Source organism: Desmodus rotundus, chromosome 10 (genome assembly GCF_022682495.2).
Source record: "Desmodus rotundus isolate HL8 chromosome 10, HLdesRot8A.1, whole genome shotgun sequence".
Taxonomy (NCBI): domain Eukaryota; kingdom Metazoa; phylum Chordata; class Mammalia; order Chiroptera; family Phyllostomidae; genus Desmodus; species Desmodus rotundus.
Window position 1 is genome coordinate 54,011,747 of NC_071396.1, and position 19,631 is coordinate 54,031,377.

General features: G+C 42.9%; 1 protein-coding gene across 2 annotated transcripts in view; it reads left to right on the forward strand.

The window, feature by feature from the left end:
- Positions 1–859: 859 nt before the first annotated feature.
- Positions 860–19,631, forward strand: part of LOC123478169 (suppressor of cytokine signaling 2) — a 101,635-nt gene continuing 82,863 nt past the window's right edge. For both annotated transcript variants that reach the window (XM_071219502.1, XM_071219501.1), the window contains exons 1-2: positions 860–2,302; positions 17,601–17,663. In XM_071219502.1, the coding sequence (XP_071075603.1) occupies positions 1,242–1,784 (543 nt within the window). In that variant the 5' untranslated portion in view covers positions 860–1,241 and the 3' untranslated portion in view covers positions 1,785–2,302; positions 17,601–17,663. The remainder of the gene's footprint in view (positions 2,303–17,600; positions 17,664–19,631) is intronic.

The window sequence follows — 19,631 nt, forward strand, 5'->3', positions numbered from 1 at the left end:
GTGTTCCGTGCACAAAAGCCTACCGGCTGCCGATGTTGCTATTGCTGTTTTGCTACTGAGGGGCACCCACCTAGAGTAACGAATCAATGAGGCCAACACATATGTAGAAATGTACTCCGAATGTGACTGTTTAAAACCCAGTCACTCATAGGCTTATTGAGTAGAGAGGGTATCAGTTAACTGCAAAACGCATGTTTGTACTCAGAGTTCAGGCTTCTAGACCTAAGCACCTTAAAATCCCAAATAAACAAGATATCTTTAAACAATGACCAACATAAAGTTTTGCTTTTAATATTATAAAATTAATTGTAGCAGGATCAACTAGAAATCTAACTTCCTTACAGTTAAAAGAAAAAGAGACCTGAGAGGAAATGGGTAGAATATTGAAAATATAATGTTATTAAGACTATTTTCAAACATACAGTGTCCAGTTCAGTAGAATCCCGTGATACTGAGCACCGCCACCACGTCTGCGGCAGGGCACGGCACCCCTCTCCCAGAGGGACCCTGGTCGTTAGAGGTGGTCCCGGGAAGAGGAACCAGGACGGCTGGAGTTTAGAGGCTGTCCCTTGAAAGCCCTCGGCAGAGATGGGAAGGTGTTCCGTCAAGGGGCGGGGGTCACGTTAGCTGTCTTAAAATACTTGAAGAGAAGCCCACTTCCTCTGAGCGCCGGCAGAAGGTCAAACTGGGTTCAAAGGTGGAGCGTCCGGGACACAGAGCTCCGCTCAATGCGGAAAGGAGTGAGAGGGCGTGGCCACCGCGGCGCCAGGCGGCGCCCCGGACCCCTGCCCGGAGCGGGGGCGGGAGTGGGACGGGGACCGCCTCCGGCCCGGGACGCGGCAACTCGGCAACTCGGCAACTCAGAAACTCGCGCGCCTCCGCGCAGTCGGCTGCTGGCTCCTGAGCGGGGCAGGTGGCCCCGGCCCCAGGAGACCTGAGGAGCCCTGAGGTGTGAAACCGGGCGAACTGTGCGTGACGGCGTCTGCGGGGGACTTCGCCACCCGTCCACCAGGACCTGGGGAGGAGAACCCGAAGCTCCCGACCCCCGGCCCCTCCACCACCATTTTGGATACTCCGCAGGGACGCGCTTGGGGGTCCCACCGACTTCTAGGACGGACGCGGCTAACCGCCGACTAGGCGGCAACCTGTGTTTGCCGCGGTGACCTTTGCCTGTGACCCCGCGGAGCCTGGAGCCCCCTGAGAATGCCGCGGAAGGGACGCGGAGCCGGCGGGGCAGCGCGATGTCCGCGGAGGAGCTGTCCCCACGGGAGCTGTCCCCAGCGGCTGCGCGTCTGGCGAAGGCCTGGGAGGAGCTCGGCCAGACAGGTTGGTACTGGGGAAGTATGACTGTTAATGAAGCCAAGGAGAAATTAAAGGAGGCACCCGAGGGAACTTTTTTGATTAGAGATAGTTCACATTCGGACTTCCTACTGACAATATCTGTGAAAACATCAGCTGGACCAACTAATCTACGGATCGAGTATCAAAATGGGAAATTCAGACTGGACTCTATCGTGTGTGTCAAGTCCCAGCTTCAACAGTTTGACAGTGTGGTTCATCTGATCGACTACTATGTTCATATGTGCCGGGAGAAGTGGACGAACCGAGAAGCCCACCAGAGCGGCAGCCTTCACCTGTACCTGACCACACCGCTGTACATATCAGCGCCACCTCTGCAGCATCTCTGCAGACTCGCCATTAACAAATGCACCCGCGCCGTGTGGGAACTGCCTTTACCGAAGAGGTTGAAAGGTTATTTGGAAGAATACAAATTCCACATATAAGTGTTTCTCTTTTTCTAAACACGCCTCATGTAGACTATCTCCAAAGGCAGCTGTGTGAAAGAGAGCCAAAACCTGTCCTGGATAACAACGCTGCATTCCAAGAACACCTGAGTCAGTCTAACGCAAATGTGTGACGGAGGTAGCTAGATAAAGCGCCCAAGGTATTTCACCTAAGGCTTCTGTTCCTAAAAGTATGAACAGCTGGTCCTTTGAAGTTAAAAATTAAACGTCTCAAGGAAGGCTGAAGGGCTGAAGTGACGTTTTTATCGGAATGTCTGGCCTTTTGGAGGTTCTTTTTTTTTTTCTTTTTTCTTTCTTTCTTTCTTTTTTTTTTTTTTGGTTTTGATTGAAGGTCCAAGCTCCAGCAGTAAAGGACTCCATGGAGGAGTACTGAACAAGGGAAAGAAAATTGACACAGGCTGTACTTCAATGTCACATGTCTGGTGTTCCGAGTTTACCTGGTCGTGTTATATTTTGTATTCTGATGTCCCTAGGAGTTTTGATGATCAGATGTCCTTGTGAGTATTTACCCTCATTTTATGCAATTAACCAAATCAATCAAAAAAGTGACCATGAAATCCCGTATTTATCTTTTTATTACATGTATGAACTCTCTCATGTGAATGAGTGCTATAGTAATCCATTTTAAGGCCAACTTCAGAAATATTTCAAACTGGTGCAAATGAAAAAGATTATCTTTTCCTTTAAGACTAAAGATAACAATGTCATGCTATACAGGTGCAATCTAGTTCCTGTTAAATAACACCATGTAAATATAGACATTTTACCCTTTGAAGTAGCTGTGTCCCAACCCGTTGCCATAGATTTTTTTGGAAATGGCTTAAAAATTTCCAAGTTGTCCTTGAATGTCTAACTATGAACATCAGCAGTTGTCTCAGTTCTAAGACCTTTGACTTAATTTTCTTCCAGATCTAGGGGAAAACCTGCCTGTTTTTCAAAGTGTTTATTTATTGCTGGTACTATTTAATTTAGAATGTATTAAGTAAAAAAAAAACAAAAACAAAAAAAACAGACTTGAAAAAAAAAAGAAACAAAAAAAGAGATATTTGACCTTATAATAATTATATCTGCACAACAATAAAAGGGTCTGATCTTGATATAGTGAGCTGTCATTTAAAGTGTTTCAGGAGGCCCTAGGCAGTTGGTTGGAGTGTTGTCCTGTATACTGAAGGATTTTGGGTTGGATTCCCAGTCAGGACATATACCTAGGTTGTGGGTTTGACCCCTGGCCAGGTAGCTTACCAGAGGCAACCACTCGATGTTTTTCTCCCACACATATGTTCCTCTTTCTTTCTCTTCCCCCTTCTTCTGTCTCTAAAAAAGCAATGAAAAAATGTTCTTGAATGAGGATAAAATTATATATACATATTTATATATATGTATATATATAGTGTTTCAAAGGAGGATGAATAACCTGTGTGTATACAGAATTCATTCAGCATTTATTGAGGATCTACTAAATGCCACATGATCAGCTGGATAAAGATTAATATGTGATTGCTGATCACAGAGTATTTAATGAAAGTCTATGATGTATAAACAATAGGTACAAAGATAATTATTTTGCATGGTAATTGCAATCGTAGAGTTTGTGCACACTTTTATGGAGATATTAATTCTGTTTTGAAAATCAGGAAATACCGTATGAAGTTACATTTTACTGGGTCTAGAATAATTGGTGTTTGTATTGCAGAGGAGTAAAATATCAATGTGGGGAAATTTAGTGATTTTTAAAGTCTCTCAAAATTTATGCCATCCAGTAAACGCAAGACTAACACAATGGTGATCTAATGGGATAAGACACATATAAACTGTGTACATGAACTAAAGGGACCCTCCAATTTTTTTAAAGCAAATAAGTAAAGGAGCAGTCTACCTTGTTTGGATAGAAAATTTGCCACTCTTGATGTAGCTTTTCAGACACTTCAGGTGGCGTGTAAAATCCTTCAGGAGCAGGGAGAGCTGCTGGACACATCTGGTGCTAAGACTTTACCGTGAGGCTTGTGTCCCTCCAGGTTTGCTTAGAAATGGAACTGCAAAAGATGGATGAGTTTTGGAAAAGGGACAGGTTTTATTTTGCTCTTCCAAAAGAATGTGGAAGACTGAAGTAGCCAGAAGGGATAAGAAGCAGGAGAATGAGTAATTGTCCCTATAACCAGAGTTACAGGGATCCCTGTAACCAACCATCCCTATAACCAATTTCTGAGAAAAAAGAGCAGCACACCACTAAAACTGATAATTCCCTTCTTTAGCGTCAAACTTGAATTAATGCCAAATGGGTTAAGACCTGATAATTTTAAGAGTTGTCATACTTGATGGTAAGGAATAGCAGCAGTGTGATAAACTGAGAAGCTGTGGTAAGGCAGTCCTAGGTTCAAGCCTGCAGCCTTCTGCTTCCCAGCTCTATGGCCTTGGATGAGTTAGTTAACCTCTCCGAGCTCCAATAGCTTCATTTGCAAAGGCAATAAAATATAGATCACATAGGGGAGCTTTGGGGATTACACAGGATGATTCAGTGTCTGTATTAGTGTGTTTGCACAGTACAAGCCATGTAGCAGGCACTCATAAATTATAACCATCAGTATTATTTTATTCTTAGGAGAAATGCAAGAAAAAAAAAAGAAGTTAGGCATTAGTTTGGCTTTATTGGACTTTGGCTTCAAAAATCGATTCAACAAACTTGAGCACTTGTCCTGTGCATGGCACTGATTTAATGGTGGGGACGCAGTGGGCAACAGTACAGTTAAGTCCCTTTTTCCTTCATAGAGATACAATCCAGAGGGAAAACATAGACAATAAATAAGTAAACAAATAAACAGGATGCTTTTATATAAAGATTAGAGCTATCAAGAAATTTAAAAAAGAAAATGGGCTACAGTGTGCTGATGCCATGCATGAGAACCCTGGCTGGACTTCTGGCACGTGGGGAAAGATGTGAAGTCCTGAAGTATGACATGAAGTGCACACCGAGTGTGTGCCAGGTTGACCCAGTGACTTCATGTCCCACAGTTATGTACTTAATGTTAGTGTCTTAATGAAGTTAGGTGCCATACAAATTGATTCATTCATTTCAAAGGGATTTATTTTAGGACCCCCACACTTCTTTTGGTTTTGGGCAAGTTGAATTACTCTTTTACAAAGTGTTTTGGCAGAACCTTCAACTGATGAGTATTTTTAGTACCAAGTTCATGTGTAAGAAAAATGTGGATGGAGGGGCTAGATGAGTAATGGGAAAGGAAAATAAAATTGCAAACTGTTTCACAAGTGTCGGCTTGGTAGCAATGGCATAGAAAGTACTGGGTGATTTATAGGCTATGTGAGGCTTAAAAACAAACATAAGCAAAATACCAAATTGCTGGTATTTTGACACTTGTGAGAGTGTCAATGATGAAAGAACTTGAACTGACAAAGACAGTACGAAGGGCCAGAGTTGGGAGTCAGGGGGAGACAGAGACAGACATTGATGCAAAAAGGCAAGCTTTTGGGAGAATGCTCTATTTGAACTTAATCACCAAAAACATTTTCTGGAAGAGCTTGGAGGAACTTTCCTTCCTAGGCCCAGATGAACAATATAGCCTCTGAGTAAAGAGAGAAATCATAGTCTATCTTTGAAATTCTAGTCTGATCCTGAAAATGCACACTTTGATTTAAAAAAAAAATGGCAAAAGGAATTTTCAACAACCAAAGTAGCTGATAAACATGATTGTAAAAAACACTTACAGAGCTCATAAAAGAAGATGGTGAGCCTTTAGTAATAGCCCTGTTTCATGAAGTGCAATCTGTTAATTGCATACACTGTGTACATGAACGACTTTAACACATTTTATGTCATCATTCTGAAACCCATACTCAGGAAGATCTCCAAGATTTCGTTCGGATTCTTCTCTGTTACCCATAGCTGAGCCCCTGATTTAAGCTAGTTTCTCATTTATTTCTTCTATAAACTCTTAAGCCTTAAATCTACCTTATATTTTTAGTTCATGATGTTTTTTTTTTCTCTGAAATGTCAAATTCTTAGTCTCCATCCTGGCTTCCTTCTGTCCCTCAAGGTTTAGCTCAAAGGTCTCTTTTTCATTGAACTCCTTCTTAAGCAGAATTACCTGTACCCTGATAGGGTTTCCCATAGCATTTTATGTACATCTTTATGATCTTTTTGTTTATCATCATCATGTCTACCATTTATTGTATGCCCACAGGCACTGAGTTAACCATATTACATAAATTCCTTCATTTAAAACTTGCAACAGCCTGATGAGATAGGTATTATTCCAATTGACTGAGGAGGTTAAGAAATTGCTCCATTTCATCCAGCTAATAAGACATGGTACCAAAGTTTGAACTTAGTCTTCTACATGACCTCTCATACCACACCGTTGGCTTTTGCTGGTATTGCAGTTTATTTGTTTTCTGTCTGTTTCCCTCTCCAGATAACAAGCTTGTGTAAGTCATGCCTCAGTAGGAGGAACAGGTGAATTTCCGAACTGGTGAGGAGTTTTTTCCATTGCTTCTGCCCTCGTTTCCAGTGGCTTTTCCATACCAATGGCCTCTCTTGGCTCATGCTTCAGACTTTCCTAAAATCTCTCAAACAAGCAGCATGTGGCCTCAGCATTCCCCATACTTCTCACTAAGTGGCCTCAGGTCCGGCACCAGCAGCAGCTGACCTGGGTTTGTAGCTTGCCGTGCCTGGGCACCTCCAAGTTCAGCACAAGTACCAGCCATATGCAGATTGCTTTTAGCTCATGCTGGGAGGCCCCTGGGCAGAGCACAGGTGGCAGCTGACCTTGGCCTGCACCTCCTGGGAGGGCCCAGAGTCAGCACACTGGTAGACAGTTTCAGACCATGTCAAAATGCCACCTATCTACCTCCACAAATGACATAATAAAGGGGTGGACTCAGTGGGCATCAGAGCCCAGCTGGAGTAAGTCCTGCTCTGTAGGGTGGGCCACTGCTCAGCTGATCCTCTGTGGTGGTTGCAGCCTTTCCTTGCAGTTGATCAGCCTGGGGGTAAATCCCTCCCATTGACATGCCAAAGTGATCAAGGCTCAACTATAACACGAGGGTGTACACAGGGGCAGGGTACACCTGGAGTACCCAGAGTGAGTGAGGGAGGCTGTACCACTGGACCCCACAGAAAACCTACTACATAAGCCCACTCTACCAAGCTCTACCTAATACAGGAGAACACAGGGAGGCTGCCACAATGAGGAGACAAAGAACCATGTCCCAAATGAAAGAACAGAATAAAAGTCCAAAAATAGAATGAAACAAAATGGAGACAAGCAATCAAGTAAATGCAGAATTCAAAACATTGATTAAAAGGATGTTCAATAAACTTAGGGAGAACTTCAACAGCATAAAAAAAGAACATGGAAACCATAAAAAAGGACCGGTCAGAAATAATGAATAAAATAACCAAAATGAAGAATTTACAGGGAATCAACAGTAGAGTAGATGAAGCTAAGAATCAAATCAGAGTTTTGGACTATAAGGAAGCCAAAAATAGTCAATCAGAAAAGCAAAAAAAAAAAAAAAAAAAAAAAAAAAAATCCAATAAATGAGGATAGTGTAAGGAACCCCTGGGATAATGTTAGCATCATGGTAGTGCCAGAAGGAGAAGAGAGAGAGTAAGAAATTGAAAACTTATTTGAAAAAATGACAGAAGACCTCTCTAACTTGGAAAAGGAAATAGACATACAAGTTCAGGCAGCACAGAGAGTCCTATACAATGCAAAGAGGCCCTCACCAAGCTACATCATAATTAAAATGCAAAAGTTAAAGACAAAGAGAGAATCATAAAAGCAGCAAGAGATAAGCAGTTAGTTATCTATAAGGGAGTTCCCATAAGACTGTCAACTGATTTCTTAACAGAAACATTGCAGGCTAGAAGGGGAATGGCAAGAAATATTCAAAGTGATGAAAAGCAAGGACCTATAACCAAGATTACTCTACCCAGCAAAGCATATATTTAGAATTGAAGGACATATAAAGTGCTTCCCAGACAAGAAAAAGTGAAAGAAAGTTCATCACCACCAAACCAGTATTACACGAAATGTTAAAGGGTCTTCTTTAAGAAGAAAAAAACCCCACAAAACAGAAACAGAGACAGACTCATAGATGGAGAACAGATGACAGCTAGTGAGGTTGAGGGATGTTAGAGGGTGGAGGGTAAAAAGGAAAAAGGTCTCATGGACACGGACAACAGTGAGGTGATTGCTGGGGAGGGGTTTTTTAGAGGACTAAATGATAATGAAAAAACATAATAAATATTACACAAAAAATAAAAAATATGAGCAATAAAATGGTAATAAATACCTATCTATCAACAATTGTATCTAAAAAACAAAATAAACAAAGGAGAACAGAAACAGACTCATAGTACAGAGAACATTTTGATGGTCACCAGATGAGAGGGGAGATGAATGGGTGGGTGAAAAGGGTGAAGGAATTAACAAGTACAAATCGGTTGCTCCAGAACAGTCACGGGGATGTAAAGTACAGGATAGGGAATATAATCCTCCAATAACTATGTGTGGTATCAGATGGGTACAAGATTTAGTAGGAAGATCACATAGTTATATAATGGCTAATCACCTGGCTGTATACCCGTAACTAACAATACTGCATGTCACCTGTAAGTGGGAAAAAAAAAAAAAGATTTAAATTTAAAAAATCAAAAAAACAATCCATTTACCAGTCCATTAAAATTATTTTACACTTAGACTTTCCATAAACCATGGGATTAAGCCATGATTTGACCAGGGGCAGGGCTGTATTTGCATTTCCAGTGCCTGGCTCCCTACCTGATTTTTTTTTAATTGAATGAAAAAAGAAAGAAAATCTCATTAACTGAAGAGGGACTTCAGATTAGTAGAAATAAAAAGTAAAAGAATTTGATAACCCAATGCTACGTGGGAATGGGAAAACATTAGGTTCATTTTGCATCTTTTCTACTTAATTTCCAAATTCTGCTTGATTTGTAATTTACATTTGTTTATAGCTGTCTTTATGCCAAGACTGGTTTCTTTCCATCTGCATGTGTAAATGTAATAAATTAAATAGTTATTAGTGTTGTGGTTATCTATGGTATTTCCAGAGGTCTTTAGTGTAATCATGAAAATAAACACTGAATTTTTTCTAAAAATTCTTCCATACAGAGAATTGGATGATGGGTTTCAGAGAAACTTGATGCATCCAGGTTTGTCTTTTCTCCTCTCTGTTTTGATTTCACAGGGTGGCAATGCTCCGGGGAAGCACTGGGAGTCTGGTTATCAGCATGCTTTCTAGAGAGAGGAGCATGCAGGGAAATGAGGACCTGTGAAGAGGTCTCTGAGGAGGAGGGAGAACGGCACTGATCCCTGTGCACTGGGCCAGAATCAGTGTTATGAGCCCACTGGCTTTGGGGAGTGGTTCATAGGGTGGTGCATGTTTTCTTCTGCAGGGGAACTGGCTCAAGGTCACAGAAAAAGTGAATCGAGTTTCAGGCTAGTCCTCCATCCATGGGTGTCAAACAGCTCTTCTCCATAGGTGTAGCTCTATCCTGGGTTTAAATAACTGCCAATTAGTTTGCTGTTAATTGAGCTGAATGCATTTCTGACCAATACAGTGTCTAATCAATCAGAGAGGCAAATCAGATTTGAATTTGTTCTCTTTACTAGTCCTGGCTGAGGTTCATCACTTTTTGCTTCCTTTTTTTTTTTTAAATAAAGTCTACTTCCCTACAAAATTGATTAAGAATATTTACTCCCAATATTCCCCCAATAAGAAACAGGAACAGGGGGCAAATAAAATTTTCAGTACTTGAAATTTTGGCAAATGTGTCCATTTTGAACCATCAAAAAAACCAGTTAAGGCCTCTGGTCAGTATCAGAACAGAAACCTCTCCCCTGACCCTCCTGAAGTGGCTGTCACCAAAACAGGAGGGACAGCCACAGGAGGAAGTTTAACTGTATGGGAATTATGCCTGCCTTAATGGGGGCTTTGTGAACACACCTCTCTCTGACTTACATTTAAAGCCAGCATACTGCCTGATCCCTGTGGCATGAGGACGCTTTGTGTCATTAGAGTCTCTCAGTATGTCCGATATGTTCATCTGACATGGGCTACATTTCCCTGGGAAACACTGTGATGTTCCCAAGTAGGAAAACTGGGTGTTGAGAGTCACAGTAAATGGAGCGGAGTTTTGCTGTATTAGCCTGTGTGACGTCTTGCTCCCCAGACTGCCCTATAAACTCTCAGTGGTATTTTGCTCCCATTGTGTTTCTATATCTCTGTCAGAACTTGGCAGCTGTTTCAGGGCCTGGTAATGTCAAAACTACCCTCAGAATCCAAACCATGCACGTTGAGAAGCCTGGGTACTTCATGCACCCATTCCTCAGCATAGTTGGCCTCTGACCCACAGTTTGGTGTCTGCTGGAATATACCAGGTCATCCTTTGCTATTTAGTATTGGGCCCCATTCTACCTGGAAGAGCCACGTACTCAGGCTGTTCCAGGAAGGTGCTGTATTTAAAAAATACCAAGAAAAGACCAAGGAACAAGAAGCTCCAAGTCACGATAAACACGTCTGAGATAAGCACCTGAAGCACATTCTTTGGAACACCCTCAGCGCAGGAGGAACCTTTGCCCTCTGAGGGTGATTTTGAGTTTGAAAATCTGACAAAAGACATTTAGAGATGAGTCTGGTAATTAAGCTGTGTGATTTGGCTTTTGTAAAGAGCCATCCAAAAAAGGGAAATAAATGAACATACAAACAAGATCAACTCTGGTCCTACCCAGTCTTTTAAGACACTTTTGAAAGGGAAGAATTAATCTACTTAAAGAATGAAGCATTGAGGAGCAAGTGCTCATGGGAAACTTAGAAGGCCACACACTCTGAGATATGAAGTTGTGCTATGTTCCTTAAATAATCAGCTTCAACTCAGTCCATTGGCTTTCAAACTCTTGGCTGCATCAGAATCACACGCAGGGCTCGGAAATGCATAGAATTCTGGGCTCCACCCCCAAGATTTTGATTCAGCAGGGGCCCGGGTAGTGGGACTTGATAATTTGCAGGTCTAACAATTTCCCAGGTGATGGTCCAGGGCTACTGCTTTAGTCAAACCTTGTACTTCCATCCCATCATGCCAGCTAACTGCTTGCCTGCCAAGCCTGACTTTTTTTTTTTAAAACAGTGTGACTCAGTCACATAGCTTTACGTGCACCCTGATTCGCAATTATCCCAGCCTCTCGCATTTTGTGATTGTGTGTGGTTCATAATGGCCACGGCATCTGAGACAGCACATCAACAGGCTCACCAAGTTAGAGATTAGGCTAGAAAGAGGGATTGCTGTTGGACACTTACGGGAGGTGGGGTGGGCAGGATGTGGAGGCGTAATTGCCATAGCAATTATTACAATTACAGCAGATGACAGTCCCGCATTCTGAACCTTGTCACTGAGCTCCTGAATGGATTTCTTTTGGTTTCAGCATTTAATTTTTTTTATTTGTAACTTTTGGCAGGCGCCACCACTTCTCCAGCCACAGGTTTGTTGTGTTTTCTGTTTGTGTGGCCAGGTGCTCTGGCTCTTTCCTACCACTTCCATTTTGTCTCTTCCCCACTCACCAACATAACAGGTAAGGCCCTGGTGCACATTCAAGCTTCTTACTCAAGACTCCAGGTGATCTTTCAATTCATTCCACACTTTACTTTGGCCAGAAATTTCCCAGTAATGCCAGAGTGCCAGCTGGCTCTTAGTTTTTAGCCACATATGAGAATCTTACTTGTCCCTTTGGTAAACCCTTAGTTATTCAGAATTGTAATATTCTGTATTTTCTTTAGAAAAATCATGGCAGCACTCAGAGGAAAGCCAGGGACCTCAAGGAGGCAGCTGCTTTTCCCACAGAGCACGGCCACCTGGCCTCTATTCTAACCCACCAGGTGCCCTTTGTCACTCAGGTCACATCATCAGTCAGAGGGCTAGGGACTCTTCTGGAGATACAAAGGCACAGAAGCACATCCTTAGAGAGTTATGCAGAGAATGAGTGGGAATTTCTAATTCTTTGGAAATTTCTAATTCTTTTGCCTCCTTCTTCCTGATCCTTCCCAAGGAAAACCATGGAGACAGTCACTGGAACACAGGTAACCCCCAGACAGAGCCCTCTGCCTCCACTAGGAAGACACCCAGCACCAGGACACGGTGCATGTGGGACAGAGATTCATAAGCACAAAATGGGAGAAAAAAGATCCTGTCTGACCATTTCTTTCTGATTATCTTTTTAGGTCAGGGAAGTTCAGAAGCAGGATTCCTGTATCTTGTTTTCAGAATACCACGTGTGTGTTTAGTGCTCTAAAGAACATTAAACAACCACAGGATTTATAAATATTTGCATTCCATAACTGTCCTTGGGCAGTATCTGCTGAGTTGAGTCATCCTGGGGCCACCTTCCCCCTGGCCCCTGTGAGGGGCCCCTGAGGTTAACAGGTGTCAGTTCCTCCACTGGGGGCTAATGCACTCTCCTTCAGTCTGGTCATATCTGTCCTCCAATGGCACTTCACAGGGCCTGCCCACCTGCAGTGTCAGCAACCTGAAGGGTCGCCAGCCTGAGAGATGCCTAGTGAATAAGGCTCGTGAGTCCGCACTGCCAGCCCTTGTGTTGTTCCGGAGCCTCTCTTCTTTTCCTTTCTTTCTCTGCTCAGGATAAACCCAAACCAAATCCTCTGGGGTGGGGAGTGTCCTGACATGTCTGCTGATAGGCAGCAATTGGAGTATTAGGGGATTAGACAAAAAAGTGCTGACTGTGGCATCTTAACAGGGTTGTAAGTGAGTTTGATGGGACAACTTGGGAACCAAAAAGGCATCGTTAAATGAGGGGATTTGAGACTAAGCATCGTGACCTGCCTTGATTTTTTTCCCTCACAAGCAAAGAAAAAGCTGGCCATTTTTCTCCTATGACATGAGAGGATGGGAGGGCATTTCTTCAGAAAGTTTCCTCTTGTTCTGGTTTTGACATTGATTAGTGGGTTTGGCTTCAGAAAATTCCAGATGGACGACGTTGGACGACTTTCCTGGGGGTTAGGAAGTGGATTTTCTTCTAAGGTGGTATTTTGGCTGTTGGCACTCTTACCCACATTGAGAACAAATCCTGGGGCCTCAGATGAGGACGTGTGACCTGAGAGAGGCACTGGGCATCTACATTCCGGGTGGGTGCCTTCTCTGACATGGCCCCTTACAGGAATGTGCACACACACTGGCACCTTACAGTGAGCTGTGCGCGCTGATGAGTGGGCATGGATTTCAGGGCCTGCCTCAGTGCGCGAGCTGTGTGCAGGCCTCATCTGTTCACTGTGCTTTATTCTGACTTGAGTCTGACTCTCAGTGTCTTCCCAACCCCCCAGCGTAGTGGGAAATCTAACCTCAGTCACTGTTGAGACCCTACCCTCCCTTGGAGGCTAAAGCCATGCCCAGCCACCAATTCATCCTTGTTGCTCTTGATATCATCATTGTCTGGGCCTGGAGTTCTGTTAAAGTCCTGCAGTTTCTCTCCTTTTGTGTCCCACCCGTGACATGGGAGCTTTGCCAAGGCTGGGCAGCCCTTGCTCAGGGCCAGCCTCCTCTGCTGTACCAGACAGCCCTCCCTCTCCAAGTCCTCCCACCTCCGGGGTTGGCACTGAAGGCTGGTCTTAATAGCCATCTGACTGTTCCCCTTCCCAGACTTGATAAGTCTCCTTTTTCTTACCTCGTGCTCAAAGTCATTCCTCTGTCTGTCCCCTCTTCCTCCCTCAGGATATCTAGCATCATGTCTTCAGAGTTTCAATTTTTACAAGACAGTAAGAGACCTTGTCTTCAAAGGACTTCTATTTGCTTCTGCTCTCTAAGCCAAGGACATACTAAGGATGAAGGAAGGGCCTCAGAAAGCAGGCAGAGGGCAAATCTGTAGTAAACTGAATTGGGTCTGAGATAACACTGGGAACAGGTGGAATCGCAGCCAGGGAAGTGGGCGTTGCCTATAACTGTGGTTATACCCTCAAGAAGACGGAACAAGTGAAACATGTCAGCCGGAGGGGGGAGGTAAGTGAAAAGATGAAGAACCATGACATTGGCCAGTGAGGTATTATGAGCACTGAATGTCCAGCAAACTTTCTCTAGGTCCCTGATTCACACAGCATGCAAAACAGGAATGAGAAGGATTAGAAGAGACAAGAAATGAAAGTGAATCACTTAGGGTTTGAGTGGGTAGAGACACAGTTGGCTTCTGAAAATGTGGGGATGCTGTGATTTTTCTTTGAGAGAGGTCATTATAAAGGGCATTTTGGGTAATTGTTAAATGGCAAATTAAGAAGAATCTAAAAACATTGAGCAATGACTTGTCCTCACAGGTTTATAAATAATAGCTCATTCTTTGTAAAACGTGTCCTACTCACCAGGAGCCATCTAAGCATAAGTAGCATCACCCCTAGTTTACAGATAGGGAAACTGAGGCTCCAGCCGTACCAGGCTGCTGGAATGGGATGGGCCTAGAGTGGAACCTGGGCAAGCCCAGTGCCCACTGGCCCACCTTTGAGATGAAATGGTGGTTAAGTCTGAATTTGCACCCACTCCTGCATCTGGCAGAGGAATCCACGTGCACAGGCAGGGGGTGGTACATGTCTGGAAGAAAATCAGGCCTGATGCCAGAAGAAAGGTAGTGAAACAATAGGTGCCCCAACAGAACCCCATTTAATAAAATGGGTTTTAGAAAAGGAGGTGCTTGCTACTTTGGGTGTAGCGGGGGCCTGCCTGGAGCCCCATTCCTGTACTCCTGACCCCGGAGAGACCCTTTCAGCATCTCTCGGGAGCTCTTAGGCACTGAGGAATGCATTTGAAACCACTGGTCTTAAAGAAGCATAAAATAGCGCAACAAAACAGATGTCACCATGTTCACACAGTGAACTTTGTGCACTTAACTAATAAGGGAGTTCCTTAGGTCTCATTCAGAAACCATTTCTGGTTTTGTATCAAACAATTTTAATAAGCTTGGTTATTTGGCCATCCTAGCCCCAGCCAACAAAGTAACAGAGGGCATTCTGTGGCCCCTGGGAAATAATGTCACCTTTTGTTTCTCAACTCTCTCACCTCCAGTCAGCAGGGACAGAAAGATTGGACCATAAATTTTGGTCATGTAGCTCTGAAACCTGTGAGCCTCCTTCTGTGAGTCAAGCACAGATAATTTTGCAGTTACAGAGCCAGTGTTCCCAGGACAATTTTCATTCCACTTTCAAGTGTAATGGTTTGCAAGAGCGGCAAGTATGTTCACTTGGTGTTGCTGTGCAGCTCGGATATTGTCTTCGACCGTAATAAACTGGGTGGGGAAGGGCCTGCCAACTTGTGGTTTGCAGATGGGTTGGGCAGACAGTGTATATCTCCCTCATGCTCTCTGGCTCTCAGTCTCACTCATCTGTGCTTCAGGGAAAGTTATGGGACTGCCCAGCGCGAACTTGCCCCTCTTTGGTTAATGCACACAAGTGTGGGCTGCCTCTCTCTGGCTGTTTCCTACCCACAGAGGCGCACTCTCTCTTCTAATCTTGTGTCCAGTGCTGACGTGGATTCAACAGGCGAAAGTGTTCTTGAGAGACAAGTGGCTTTTAAATAGTAGAAAGAGCCAAAAACATTCTCGTACTTTCTTAGAGAGACCTAGGGGATTCCCTGGTGAGGGTCAAGGTTGAAAGCTGGGTTTGGGCTTGACTGATCTGGGTGCTGACCCTGACTCCATGCTTGCTACCCTGTGGCCTGGACAATTTCATTTCCTTCAGCTATAGAATGGGACCCCACAGCCCAGGGTGGCTGTGTCGCCCCAGTGAGATGTTATGTGCAAAGTGCTCAGCACAAAGTGGTCAGGTATCCAGGCAGTAGAGTGCTGGGCAAATATTAACCCCCATGGGTATTATTATTATAATTGTTATGGTAATTAGCAACATCCTGTAGCTACACAGGTAACTCAAGTGTTAAGAATGTTCCCTCTTCGAACAACACCCATGAGTTCTGCCAGTAATTTTTATTTTCTCATCTTTGGGTTTGACAACCCTGGGCTTAAATAGCCATTTTACTGCTTGTTAACAGTGTAACTTAGGAAGAGTTGCTGAGTCTCTGCTTTCTCCAAGTAAAATCCCAGCTAATTCACTGTAACTGTGGATAACAAAGCAACTATGTCAGAGGAGGCTGGATCTGATGATAATAGTAATATAACTGATAACTATTATTAAATGAATTTGAATTCCCATTAGTTAGTTCTGACTTACTCTTGAACAATATACTCACAGGGTTCCCTCACTTGCTTCTAGTTTCCTCAGGGACCTGGTATGTTCCCATGCTTGTCATTGGAAGCTGTCATTGCTAGTTGAGAACTCTAGACACTGGTAATGCTAATTATTTTGATTTGGGAAACAGGATTTGAGTTTTGATTTGAGCTTTTAGAAATACAATTTTTGTTACTGGCTCCTTACTTTCTGATATGCTAATATTTACTTATTTTTTAATTTTTTATTTATTGAGTTTTTTAAGAGAGAAAGAGAGAGGAGGGAGAGAGAGAGAGAAACACCAATTTGTTCCACTTATTTATGCACTCATTGGTTGATTTTTGTATGTGCCCTGACCCAGGATCAAACCCGCAACTTTGTCATATCAGGTTGACATGCCAACCAACTGAGCTACCTGGCTAGGCCCGATATGCTTTAGAATCAAGTAAATCTGCATTTGAGCCAGAGCTCTGTTACCTAACTGCATTTGTGGTTTTGTCTCAACAGCAAAATGTCACTCGATTTCAGCTTTCCCATCTGAAAGAGGGGCTAATATAAGTAACTCCCTCATAGTGGTGTTATGATGACTGAAAGGATAATATATGTTAAATGCTCAGCACAAAGTACGCAAGTTAATTGTTCTTGTCGTTGTGCAAGATTAACTTTAATGAAAATTATGAAAGAAAATTGATAGCAAAGGAAAAAAAAAAAACCCAAAACACTGTCCCAAGTAAATTTTAATGCCTCTATTTAGCATGATGAACAAATGGTCTCTCATTCTCCTTCAGTGATTCTAGACCAAGCTGTCTGGTCTCAGACCCAATGACAACAGTTAGTAAATAAGAACATTTGCATTAGTTTATGGTACTTGTTTTATGATTGCACTCAGACTATGAGGGGAAAAGCAGCACAGTAATCACAGTCAATCAGAAGCCTCATCAGAGTGGGCTAAAGGCCCTAAATGTCATGACAGAAACAGCACAACAATAATCCATTCAATGATGGGGCTTTTTTTGTACAAATGGTACCCACTGAGGTCAGTAGCCTGAGGAACTTTGCGTAGTTGCTAGGAGTAAGGGATCTGCTATTCCGTAGCCCATCAATACCAATGTGAAGCATTAAGCAAACCACACTCCTGGTTCCACTTACAAGATGGCCACATGGAAATGCTGGGGAACAAAGAGCATTATGTAATGTGGAAAAAGTGAGAGTTGGCACTGCATGGCAAGGCTTCGTCTTTGAAGAAGGAGTGAATCAATAGGGATCATCTGCTGGTTGTGGTTCCTGCTGAAATTGAAGATGTTGGGGAAGCAGGCTCAGCAGTCCCATGCCAAGTCTGCACTGCAAGGTGCAGCAAAGCTTTAGGAATATTTCAGCTAATGTGACCCAAAGTACATAGATAATTCTTGTTCAAAAGCGTACTTTTAAAGACTAAATAACTCTGGCTCTGAATTCACCAGTTTACCAGAACATTCCTTGCAACAGTCATGTGTAGCTGTAATTACCCTCTAACCAGCTCAGTAATGCGTTTCACTGTATTTACAGAGAGTTGGAGTCCCCAGCCAGACGTCAACACCGCAACGCTTCGGAGAATTCTACAGCACAAAGGTACCTGCCTTAGAATTTATGTGGTCCTCTACCTAGGAAAGAAGTTAACATTGCGTTGGACTCCCAACCTGTTCATTTAGTCAGCAGTATTAATTGCCCTTTTACTAGCCGTAAGAGAGTTGATGTGAAAGTCAGTAAGCTAGTGTTTTGATAAGATTTCCTTAAATATGTTCCTATTTATTAAATCAGAGATAACAAACAGATTAGCTTTAATTGGAAATAGAATTCTCAACTGGACAGTCTACATAATTAAAGTATTATGCATCTCAGTACAAGACCCCATGAGAGTTGACTGAAATGAGAGAGCAGGGGTAACTGGCCAGAAGGAACATCAAAAGAGGCTAATGAGATAGAAACACGGGACACTGGGAAAAGGGAAAAGGAGAGGTGTGAAAGTGTTTGAAGATGCTGAGTTCATTTTGTGACCTTAGACAGAGACCAGGGGGGAGGCTGGGAAAACAAACATAGGAGTATACGAGACACTGAGGGAGGCAACTGTAGCTGAAAACCAAATATATCTGAGGCATATATTTCAGTTGTCTGAATGACCAAATACATACATACAAATAAATCACAGTACTACAATAGTACAGGATACAGTGGGGAGAAACATTCCTCTTATCCTAATGGATAAACATAACCGATACTTAAAAAAAAAAGAAACTGAAGGAGTATGTGAATAATTGTGGAAGAGCTGACTGGTCATAATCAGTCACTGCTCACTCATAGCCTCAGTCCTCACAGCTGTTTTGCCACAGACTAACCTTTGGTGATATCTTTCTTCTACCCTCCTGGTTTTCACATGTGACTTGAGTTAGGGAACTGGGCTGCACACCCAGGCCACTGCGCTCTTCAGAGATGTTAATGGAGATGTTCATGGACAGATTCCATTTGCCGTTGCTCTAAGCTAGCTGTGAGGGTGAGAGAAAGGCACCTACAGGAATTACAGTGGTGGGGCTTCCGAGCTGCTGCCAGACTCCCTGGCCAGGTAATGTAGCGATGCCATTAAACTGGGACCCCGGGACCATAGAGGCATCTGCCAGGTCAGGCTCTAGCTGTCCCCTCTGCTCCTTGTGGGTCTGGACAGACAACCTAGCAGGACCTCAGAACAGCTTGTTCTGAAAATTGGTCTTGCTCATGTCAGAGATGTCTTTGCTGAAGTCTGGAAATTGCTCAGAGAGAAAAGCACGTCTAGTCAAAACAGGGGAGAAAGGACCCCAAACGGTTATGAGTCATCGAGAAGGTCATGTGAACACACAAAGAATTTTTCAAAGGACTCAATCCATCCTCGCATGACCCACTCGTGGACACTTTTGCTATTCTTAGTTATGGATTCTCTTTCTAGAACAGACTGGGAGAGTTAAGAGAGAACCAAATCAAATGACTCATGGAACCACCCTTATTTTCACAAACTTTTATTGAGAATTTTCTCTGCTTCAGAAACAGGGCCAAGTATTATGTGCTGCATGTGAAGCAGTGAATAAAACAGATACGACTCTTGCTTGTTCTGGAACTTGGGATGGCTCACAACCCAAACACTGGCAAACAGAATCAGGCAGGACATGCACAGCAGAAGATGTCCTAATAGAATAGGACATACTTAGGTAATGCAAGGATGGTTTAATAATAGCAAGTGTATTAATATCATTAACCATAATCATAGGTCAAAGGAGAGAAGCCACTTGACTGTTTTTGTCCTGATCCCAAAAATCCATTTGATAGACTTCAGTATCCAATAAAAATTGTTACTGGTCAATGCGACTTGCCACAAGAAAAATAATTTTATAGTACTGTAATTTCAGTATCAGATATACCCTATTTATAAAAGTAATAAAAATATAAAATATCTGAAATAAGCTTACCAAAATATATATGATATATATCGTATATATACATGTATAAGATATATAAAGAAAACCTTAAAAGTCTACTTCTGAAAAGGAAACCTGAGTAAGTAAATAGGATTTA